This window comes from Eptatretus burgeri, chromosome 10 (assembly GCF_056783735.1).
Source record: "Eptatretus burgeri isolate ZD-2024b chromosome 10, Ebu_testis_v1, whole genome shotgun sequence".
In the NCBI taxonomy this organism is placed as follows: Eukaryota; Metazoa; Chordata; class Myxini; order Myxiniformes; family Myxinidae; genus Eptatretus; species Eptatretus burgeri.
The window spans coordinates 12,649,183-12,661,149 of NC_140970.1; the positions used below are offsets into that span (position 1 = coordinate 12,649,183).

General features: G+C 41.2%; 1 protein-coding gene across 4 annotated transcripts in view; it reads right to left on the minus strand.

Moving 5' to 3' along the window:
• Window positions 1-11,967, minus strand: part of LOC147017951 (glutamate receptor ionotropic, delta-2-like) — an 878,371-nt gene that overhangs the window by 763,742 nt on the left and 102,662 nt on the right. For all 4 annotated transcript variants that reach the window (XM_085897090.1, XM_085897091.1, XM_085897088.1 and 1 more), the window contains exon 2: window positions 9,058-9,213. In XM_085897090.1, the coding sequence (XP_085753216.1) occupies window positions 9,058-9,213 (156 nt within the window). The remainder of the gene's footprint in view (window positions 1-9,057; window positions 9,214-11,967) is intronic.

Sequence of the window (11,967 nt, forward strand, 5' to 3'; positions counted from 1 at the left end):
ATGGCTGCCACACCACACGACCTATGATGTCAAAATTATCATAAAGACATTCTACATTAGGAGTTGCACCTATGTTGAAAATTGTCTCAATACAAAAAGCAGTTGCAGAGAAAAACATGAAAGTTCTGTGCGGACAAACAAAAACAAAGACAGTCAGACAAACAAACAAACGGACCTAAACGCAATACCCTCTCGTTCGTCGAGGGTAATCAACTGTTGGGAACATTATATCATGAAATGCAAAACTACACATTCGTATAAACCCTGCTATCACTCAATCATATCAGAAAAATAATCACCTCAAGAGGGAAGAAAAGCTAGAAATGGATTATGAGTTTATTACATGAGAAATAGGCAACTTCTTCATTATTTCAAAACTCCAACAGGTGAAGGAAGAGATCCAAGAGTCATTGGGTTGTCAGATAGTGCAGATTGTTGAACCTACTTTTTAACCTATGATGGAACATGCACTATAGCCAATATGGGCATGCCATCTTCAGCTCACCTGGACTATAATCGAGCGCATAAGCTAACTGGCCTTCAGTCTGGTGAGCCTATGTGATCGAGCAGCGTCCGCAGGTGAGTCAGTCAGTCAGTGAGACACTCAATGAGACTGTAAACACTTCAGTCATTCTCACTTCAACCAAACACACGATTTTGATGAAACTAAGCCACAAACTTCATATCTGATGCCTAATAAAGGTGTATTGGCCACATATATTGGGGGGGGGGGGTGGTTGATCCCCTAAAATAGGTATTTGCTCTTTTCTCTGAAACGACACACTCCATTTCAATGAAACTTGACCACAATCTTAATCCCCCATGATGTACCGAAGGTTGTTCACGGCATTTAAAAATAAAAAAAAAGTTAGGATCGAGGGGGGGGGCGATGGGGGAGGGGGGGTTGATAGATTGTTACTCCTGATCCAAGTGAGCTTCAAGACTCATGGTCCTATTTTTATGGAATGCAATGGAATCAAGGGCCATAATTATATATATATATATATATATATATATATATATATATATATATATATATATATATATATATATATATATATATATATATATATTGCAGGGTGACAATGCTATTACAGCACATTGAGGTGTTACAAAGTAGAAAATGGCCAGATGCCAAAACATGTCATGCATTGTGAATAAAATTGCTCCTCGCATTACGTGACCATCATGGTACATTGAACGATCATAAACCGATTTTGGTAATATCTGTCACATCTAAAAGCAAATGCCCTTCGCCCTCCTTAGGATTAGGAAGGACTAACACACAAGCAATGCTTTTGTCGAAAGGTGAGTAATGCGTTACTGTAAAGCGATCAACTGAGAATGATCATGATCAAATGTGTTAAAAATCTGTAATTGAATTTCTGTACAATTACTCAAAGTGATTACTCTTTGTGATTACTTTTGGTGGGGGATGAGGAGTGGGTGGAGGGGGTGGGCGGCAAAATCTATATCATGTCAACATACCAAGAGGCACAGACGTACACCCAAGGACACATGCAAATTAATCGCAGTGCAGAATATGTGCAGCAACAGGCAACCGTTTCATTACAATTATTCATTTGAAGCACACTTATAAGACACAACCTGTTATATACTACTGCACATGGCATCGAATTGGATTGTGGAGAGGTGAGTCCATACGATGACTGCATTTATTTATTTATTTATTTATTATTGGTGTAAATTTGAATTATTTTTAATTTATAAGATACAAGCCAGAGAATGGGGAGGAATGTCCTGATGCAAAATGTCTGCTCCGTGGGTCCGAGAAACAAAACAAAAAACCACCTCCAAGGACTCGACATCAAATTAATTTAAAAAATTTTTGAGGCACATTGACATTTTCACATCATTGAGGTAAATTTTGTTTGAAGCCGTATTACATCTTCCAAGTAGCTTCCATCCATCAAAATATGTTGTTGATAAGAGACAGATTACACTTTCGAGTCCTGGCATCATGAACATGTATGGTATGACAAATCAGTTCTAATGAATAGCAACTTTACTGAGCAGTCATGACATCACCAAATACACATTGGTGCCTGGACACCAAGGCTTTGTACTTTGGTGCTACGGATGGAACCCTGCCCCAGAATGCACGCCAAGGCACAAGAGCGATAAACACTAGCCTCTGACCTGTCTCGCCTGGGTTCAAATCTCGGCCCAGCTATAAACTCTCATCATTATAGTGTTTCACAGGCAGGGCGATATACGAATGTGTGTACCATCCCTTGGATGTACATTAAGCTGAGTGTCCCATCTCCTAGCATCACCGGTGAATGTTAAGGATCCTTTGGCGTCCTTTGTGAAGAGTCGTCGAGTTATCACCGGCACCCTGAACAAATTACAAATTCCTGACAAAATAAGCTGCAATCAAATTGCAGTAGTTTATTACTGCCTAATGCGACATTAACACAAAGCATGTAGCGAGTCTCAAAAAAAATATTCAGAAATACTGGTGAATTGGATTGAGACATCTATGAGGTTTTCCTAAGGGAAGAACTTCACCAACTGTCTCATGGTCCCTCTCTGTCTCATCCCTCCTCCATCTACATAAAAACTGAGCTTTTCACCTGAGGGAAGTCTGAAAGTTTCAGGTCAACCTCGACACCATCCTCGTATGGATCCACATGGCAAGTCCAAGAGTCCTTGTATCTGCTTTGCAGAGGAAATATCAGTGCTCTCTATTCCATTTATCAGATCGTTCATTGTCCGCAAACTTCCGTCTGCTTACGAAGGTGCCAAACAAACTCCACATCAACAGGTACAATGCAAAGATCCATGAGCCAGCATGCTCCCAATTCTAAGTAAAGTAATGGAATCCATAAGTGTAATAAATATTATTGCTGTTTTCAACAATGCAATTGATCAAAAATTCCCATTTCAGCTTCTGTTTGAGCCAATCAACATGAGGCATGCTCCTTATTCTTTCAGACAAATCATTGGACGTATTCAGACTCAAACCAGAGGCAATGGCCACATATTTGGATGTATCTTACACCTTTGTCACTGTCTGGCATCCCCAGTCCTTTGCGCAATGCTTCATACCTTTGCACAATCACATCAAAAGTGAATGTGTTGTTGATATTAGTTAATTCCTTTCCCGACAATGTTCTTTATCCCCCCCAACCCCCAAAATTAAACACCTTGGTGATGTCCCTGTGCCTCTCCCACTGTCCTCCTCCCCATTCCTCTCCACGATCAAAAGTGGTGGATCATCAAGATGATTTTCATCTCCAATGATTAATTGTCAATTTACCTTCTGTAATGAATGCAAGAATCCGACAATACTCTTACGTAGGGATCCATACACCTCATAATATCCCTGTGCCAAGTGCCATGGCTGGATGTTTCCTTCCGAGACACTTTTGTAACCGATTTTCCATTCGTGCCTCTCCAAAGCTAATGGCTCCATCATGGAATAAAATCCACCAGTTGTGTCCTTCCCAAGCAGCTTGGTTATTAACTTCCCAGGCAGCTTGGTTAATCTTGCATTTATTTAGTTTTGACCGCTGATGAGGGACAATCCATCAGCCACATATCCGTGCTTGACACTGTGCCATTCTTCCATCACAGCTAAGCTTAAAACAAACACCAGCGTTCCGAATTGTTTTAAGTGTTGTTTGGATCATGACTTGACCCACCACACTTCCTCGATGTAGTCACCACATAACCAGTCGTAAGCATCACAAAACAACGGTAGGTGACTCCGCTGCAGTCAATGGCCATCATGAATGAAACACACACAGACATCCTCAAAAGCTCTCCGCAGAGCTCTGCTCCTCTGACTTCCCCACCATTGACCCAGATGAGTTCGTTTGCTGGTTCCGCCACAGGGGACTTCAACTTCTGAGAGCTCTCCACAGAGCTCTACTGTTCCGTCTTCCTCATCGTTAGCTCAAACGAGCTCATCCATACGTCACAGGAAAGGGGAATGAGATTCCGTGGTTGTGTGTGGTCTGCTGAAATGTTGAAGTGGAGATGGTAAAGTGTGTTGACATGGTCCACGCCTAATTAAATCAGGTAAATAAAGTGATATGCAGTATTTAATTAATGTGGTGTTCATAAAGCACAAGCACAAGGGGCCAATGGTTTCCTCTTGTGTCCAATTCCCTGGATGTACAACATTAAAGGCACTCTCCATGCCTGCACACACAGATTTCCTCTGTATTTAAATTGCACGTTTTCACGACGACTCGAATTGTGCAAGCTAGAATCCCACATGGAACCCTTTTGGTTCTGGGATATGGTATGTGGAATTTTAAAAATTGTAACTGCATCCCTTGAATGTCCCCCTTGCCATTTTGCCAGTGAATCCACATTGTGACAAGTGACAGGCTGCGGGGAGCTTCATTGCTTTCAGTCGACTTAGAGAAAATTGAAAGCTGGCCTAAAATCTGGATGTGTCAATCAACTCAAGTTAGTGTCATATTTTTATCCTGTCTTTTTGAAAAGACGATTTTGCTGGTATTCTTAGCTCCTTTTGAACTAATCTCAGGATAGAGTTCAGTATTTAAAATCCTGTGCCTCACCAGGAAACACAAGCTGCACTTGGCTTATCACATTCCTAAGCTGGCTGACAAAGTTAGGTGCACATATAACACACTTGATTGATCCAAGTCATTTCCTGGCATTTATCAACTTCTCACAGCCGACAAAACATTTGTGAAATATAAATAAATAAATAAATAAATAAATAAAAACTCAAGGACATTGCTATTCTCTATGGATAGGGCCTCAGACATCCTACATTTCGCCTCCTGGGTTTTGTAAAGGGAAAAGCTTTGAGCAAGACTGTCATTACTCATCACGAGACCTACCACATTGCACTCGGTCTTCTTTTTATTCGTTCTTTTTTATTATCCTCAAAATTTTTAAAGCTTGAATGTGGGCAGCATTGCTTACAAGCAGTATCCCAAGCTCTGAGAAAATGGCGAGATGGGATTTCTCTTTTTAAACCACTGCAGTTCCACTGGGGTAACTTGTGTTTGGTAGTAATCGTCAGACTTTTCAAGATTTTGATCCAGTTATGATGAGGGAGCAGCAGCACTTGACATCTGGTCTTGCACCCCCTGTAGGTTCTATTAATCCTCAAGATTTCCCCAGATCCTCACCAACTCTCATCTCTTAAATCTTTCAGTGATCTAAACCAGTGGTTCCCAAACTTTTTTGTCCATGACCCAAAATTTCAAATCACATTTGCCTCGCAACCCAAATGATCCTGGTACCAAGTGTACCTATGATAAAAATTGTCAGAGAAAATGCTTTTGAAATAAAACCCCCCCTCAACAACTGAGATTTTAAGGGAGGGTTCAACTTTGGGTCACGACCCTGAGTTTGGGAACCCCTGATCTAAACTCTCTAATAATATCATCTCTATTCTTATCGATCTTGTCTCTCCATATGTCTCATGCAATCCCCCTTCCCCCCACCCACCACCCCCCTGATTCTCACTGCCTTAATGTCAATATGTTCACATTACAACCTCTGCTCTTTAGCTGTTCAATGATCTTTGACCTATGTTTAAAATGTATCGATTGTAAAGGCAGTTGTTGATATAATGGGTGAATATACAATTAGGTGTTGTGGCAACTTTGTAAATTAGGTACAACTGGTTATAAGACATTTTCAAATACTCTTTGTACATTTCCGATCGTTAATGTTTGTGAAAATTGTGTGGCAGCAAAGTAATTGAAAATGAGTGGCCAAGAAGAGCACAAGCTATTACAAACGACACCAATGTTATTGATCAAAGCAGTGGAAGAGATAAACACATGACTTGTGAAATGTATATTTCTTTTTCATGAAAATTAAACGAGATTATCCAACAATCATGTACGTATCTTTGACGTGCACCTTTTACACATGAAACACGCACGACACGCAAAGCACGGCCAACAAACACTACACTCACAACACTCGAAACATTCACCAGATGAACATACACAACACCCGCAGCATCCACAACATGAACATGCACTACATGTACTACATGCACTACAAACAGTATAGGAAGACACCCACAACATGAACACAAACACGTCCGACAAGCACTACATTCACAACACGAACACCACCACAGTGACCACATGCATCACCACACGCACTACATTTCGCACATGTACAGCATGCACGTTTCAAGTTTTATAAATGGGCATTTTATTGGTGAACGTAAAAAACATAATAGTTCATGCTAAAATTTTGTTTCATGATATTGTCCAACTTCAACAAGATATACTAAAAGTGGAATCAACAATGGTCAAGGCATTCTGGCTAAAACAAGATGGTGGTCAACATAGTCATGCGGTTATCATGAAGTTCCCTGTGACACCAACTGACATACATAAGAGACAAATACAATTTGATGATGCTTTTCTTTGAGCTAGCGTGTCTAAATGTGTGTGAACGGCTGGTGTTCTCTCAGGAGTGCGTGAACGCATGGCTCTGAATTGATGAGTGATCTTGAGCATTCTCATTTACAAACTGCTGCCAGGACTCGAGCAAACATTAAGTATGTTTGAAAAGCTAATTTTCGAGAATCACTGGATTAATTACCATATTGTACACAAAATTGCAGAAGGTGTCAGAGTGGAAACAATCATTCATTCTCACTTGAAATTCAATAAGGAATTAGTGCAACGTAGGGTTGGGTAACAAAGAACCAAACGACCTGGGCAATTAGTAATTTAATGAGAGTCAAAGCAAAGTAGAATGGAGTGAAAAACATCATTGATCCCAAAGACCAAAAATAAATAAATAAATAATATAACAAGGTTCAGCTACCAGTCAGAGATGACTTCTTATGCAATGCAGAGTATGACAGTGACTTCTTATGCAATGAAGTGAGACAAGCAATACACAGACAACATCTAGGTACGTCATCTCAAGTTGTGCTTTTAAACGCATAATGCGCAGCAAATGTGACCACGACTACCCTAATAGAGAAATGTGTTGGGGGATTTTAAATGATCCACCATATAATCCGGACATGTCACCTAGTGATTTTCATCTCTTTGGATCATTAAAATAACATCTCGATGTGATGAAGTTTCAAAATGAAGACGCCAAAGCACATGTCCTGAATTGGCTGCGTACCTGCGCGAAGGATTTATACACAGATGGAATCAAGGTGCTGCAACATCGATGGCACAAGTGTGTATGTGTACCGAGGGAATACCTTGAGAAACAGATGACGTTTCATCAATCTACTGTAACTTTTGAGTTTTTGAGGATAAAAACGTTCATGTCAATCTTGAATTGCCTCTGCACATTACACTTCTTAAATATACAGCATGGTAAGAAGAAAATGAATGAGCACCGCATCTAAACAAAAATATGATGTCATGTAAGTTAGTACTTTGCAACTACACCACAATGAATTGAAAGCCAAAATAACTTTCCAAACAGTTCCGAAGTTTACGCCTCAATCCCAGTTAGAAAAGGAATGACAAGCGTACAAGATTATTTATAAGCTCAGCTTCCATTTCCTCAGTTCCTGACAGCTGCCCCATTCTTCCAGTTCCTACTTTATTACTGTTTTTTGAACCATATTTCAGAAAAAAAGGTTTGTATGCTAAACCAATCGAATGGAATAAATCTTCACCTCGAAAGTCTCCAGGTTTGCAGCATGAAGTTTGCATTCAGATTTATAATTAGCGAAGGATAAAGGCAATGACGTTGCACACCAAACAGTCTACCATTAGGCAATGACGAAGGATAAAGGCAATGACGATGCACACCAAACAGTCTACTATAAATATTATTATGGCTTTGTGTTGAGAATAAGTGCACATTGGGGAAATTAAATGGACAAAATTAAATGGAGAAAAGGAAGGGTAAGGAAGGACATGGAAAATAGACGGGAGAGGGGGAGTAGATAGGGAAGTGCATGATGAGTGGGAAATATGAGGGAAGAGATTCGAGAGATGTTTAGGGTTAGGGTTAGGGTTAGGGTTAGTTGTTTCTTTTTTGAAAACACTGTTGAGGCTCGTATGAGAGCTAACACACAGAACTTACAACAAGGGGAGCAGAAGACAAGAGGGGCAGGAGAGGGAAGGACAAAACAGTGGGGAACAGAGACATGAGGACATCTGTGGAAGTGAGAGGGATGGGGTGGGGAACATGGGGAATACAGGATTGACACTACAGGGACTTTTTGGAAGGAAAGCAGGGAATTTGAAGGAGGAGGGTTTGGTGTGGATTAGTAGGGGTAGAAAAGATTGAGGTTTTGGATGGGGGAAGATAAGAGGTGGTGGTGAACAGCTGTTTTGAAGACCTGGAGGGAAGAGGGGGATTGGAGAGCGTGTGCGAGTTTGTTCTAAAGGCGGGAAAAAAGAGGAATGAAAGAGTGAAGGTGAGCAGTGATTCCAGGCAAAGGGCATGTGGCATTTGTAAAAATGAGTGAGGAGAACAAATTATATCATTTTGTATAATATGATGACAAGAACCACAATTGTACAATGGCAGGAGTACTGCCATTCCAGAACCAAAATTCAAGTTAATTTACTCTGTACATAAATGCATCATGACTCGTAATAATAATAATAATGCTTCGTAATCAAAGATGGTCATTTGCATTTGACATGTGAACACCATGGCGAGTTTATCACATTGAAAGCATAGTAGCTTCTGCCCACGCAGCAGCCATTTCTGTGAGCTAGCGTGCAGTGTAACTTTAGGTAAAGGGATGTTCGAGAACAGCAGATGCTGGCAGGACCATGACCCCCATAAGGAACTTCAGCAACCACAGGACTATCACTTACTGATGGGCAAATAGAGCCATTTGAGATGAGAAAAATTTCCTAAACTTTAATCTTGGCCTCCCATTGAACCCTGGTCCTCTCACTTCTGAGGCAACCTCACTATCCACTATGCTACAGGAACACACACATACACTCCAAACTTATTGACCGGAGAAAGCATACATGCAAAACATCCCAAAGGTGACAAAGGAGAAATGCACTTCAATAATAGTGAATGCAAGTGGATGATTTGCAGGATGGTATTTTGGGGGTTAAGCAATCAGTACAGTACCTTCCTGCAGTGCATGGAAGGGGTTGTTCCCATCTACTGTACGGATGGAATATGTGATCTGCTCACTCTGCAGAATCTCCCCATTTGCATTGAGGTCACGCACTGCCAGGACAAAGGCCTCCTGGTCCTTGCTTGCAGATTCCTCAAAAATGGCTCCTTTTGAGAAAGAGAGAGAGAGAGAAAGAGATGGTTTTGAAAACAATCCACTTATCGAAGCATTCAACTGAAACTGATCATTAGATTATACTCAAATTAAGAACCCTATAGTGTACAGACCAATGGGGTACTCATGACAAGTCATGAATGTTTCTGGCTGATAACCAATCCTATAGAGATGTCATGCCTCCATTTGAAGATGCAATCATGAGTACAGGCATGAAGTTGTACTTGTACTTTGACCACGGTGCAAACATAAAACAGCCAACTCTTGCAAAACAGGTCTTTTATATGGTGGAATCTTGAACGCACATGAGCCAAATGCTAGCAAGTAGGGTGCCCAGCTTAATGTTCATCTGAAGGATGGCAAATCCCTGATGAGTAACCATATCTGCAAGTCACTGGGCTAACAGTTTATCGTCTAGTTGGGAATCAAACCCAGACGAGACAGATCCCACTTAAGTCAGTGAAGCGTCACGCACTTGTCAGCTGCAGAACCACTCTCCTGGGATTTGTATCTGTATCCCAGAGACACTCGAATGACCAGGGGATTCCTAAATCTACAGCCCAAGACAAATAATTTGGCAAAGATACCAGCATGCAATGACCTTCTCTTTTCAAATTTATGCATTGGTATTTAACCTCTGGAGCTGAAAGGGTAGCTCAGGGAGGTAGCGTACTAAACTTTGAGGTGTTTGGTCTGTGTTTGATAACCGATCCGATGATAAAAGTTACTCTCATCATCGTGCCTCACCGGCAGGGCCTTGCATCAATGGGTACACCGTCCTTCGGTGGACCATTGAGCTGTTTCCTATCTACTAGTCTACATCGGTGGATATTAAAGATCCCACTGTGGCTTTTTCAAAAGAGAAGGCCATTGTGAGCTTATGCATGGTGGGTACCCTGGCCAAATTAAAAATTCCTGCCTTAACCTAAAACACCACATAGACTGATGATCTCTTTGGATGGTTCTCAGACCAAGGGAAAATAGCATTCCTTTCCTGCAGTAATTCTGTGCAGACGACTGTAGTAGGACCTGCTACCAACTATAGTATGTAAGAGTAGAACTCTCATATACTATAGTTCTAACTGTAGCATTTTTGCCTGGGGAAATGGAAACATTCACATCTAGTTCGGGCAGTCCTGCAACTCACAAGGAGTATGGGACTTTGACGATGATGACAATGTTGAACCTTCACCTCCCAACTTAGCACCAACATATGAACAAGATTGATAAAAGTTCCCCCTGTCAGTTTTGTGTACACCTGAAGACCTCGACTGGCATTTTTTATCAACAGAGTGGCCGAAGAGCTGTATGAGCAGAGGCAGTTTGAGCAGCTAAAGAGGAAAATCTCCAAGACATCAGCACAAACGCAATGATTCAACAGGCATCTCAAGCCAATTCACCTATCGATTTTTGCCTGCCATCTTAGGTGAAAGCCATTATTGGCAACAACTTTTCAACAAAAGTTTGTAATCAGATCATATTTATTCTGTGATCGAACCCAGACGGGGCAACTCCAAGGTGATAATGATAACCCTAGACACTCATTATGTCAGTTTTAAGAGAAACAAAAACTCAATAACGCCATGACCAAAATGTTCTGCATTATCTGTATTGCAAGAAAAATAATTCTAAATGCCTGCCCGAGTTAAAGGGCTGTTTCAGCAGCACTTGATGGAGTAGCGACCTGTCCAAGTAAAGGTTACTTCGCAGCAAGGGAAAAACGTTCGTGATTATATTAAGCCTTCCCAACCTGAGATAACATGTGAATAAAAATACTGCAATGAGGAATTAAAAAACAAAATATTGTTTAAATCCCAATAACAAAGAAAGATGGCTTCAGCGATTGAATTGCATTGTGGAACATATTATTACGAACCTTATTATGCCAATATTCAAAGTGGGGCTAAAAATCATTAGGGCTATTAAGAGGAAGTGAAAATGCTAACAGTGTAATTGAATGCAGCAATTTTCTTCTGAAACGGTGTAATAATAACAAATACTGGTAATCATTCCTTTCATGTCAGGAGGCACACAGGGCTGCCGAAGCAGATTCATTTTCCTAAGGAGTACAATCCTGGACAGGTCACCACTCTGACGCAGGATACTCGAATGGCTTATTACCCCAGTAAGCTGGTACTCAATTTTTCCGACTTTGGAAGGATGACAGGCTGAGTCAACCCACCTGGTGTTATTTCAATGGATTTGACAGGGGCTCAAACTCAGGACCCTTACGTCCCAAGACAGCCACCGTTAAGCCAACACCAGACTTTCTGAACCAGTACTCAGTTCAAACTGCAGAAAAATTAAAACGTTCCATTGCGACTTCGAAGCATACATCAGGCCACAGTTCCAACTGAGATGAAAACAGAATTTGTCACTGATAATCACTAAATGGTATTTGATCCACCAACACCAGCTTAAGAAGCACCACTTCAATCGTGTGGTGGGGCCGAGTAGGACGACCAAGCAGTACGCACATTATCGTCTAAGCTGTGTAGTCTGGGTTCGAATCTCGACCCAGCTATAAACTGTCAACCTGGTGTTTCACAGCAAAGTGATTCATCAATGTGTGTGCCATCCCTTGAATGGATATTAAACTGGGCGTCCCATTTGCTGGCAACAGCTGATGGACCTTATATATCCCATGGTGTCATTCGTGAAGAGTAGGCTAGCTATTGCCGACTACATGGCAAAATTCCAAATTCCTGCCCTGACCTACGGGGGGGGGGTGGGGGTGGGGGGGGCAC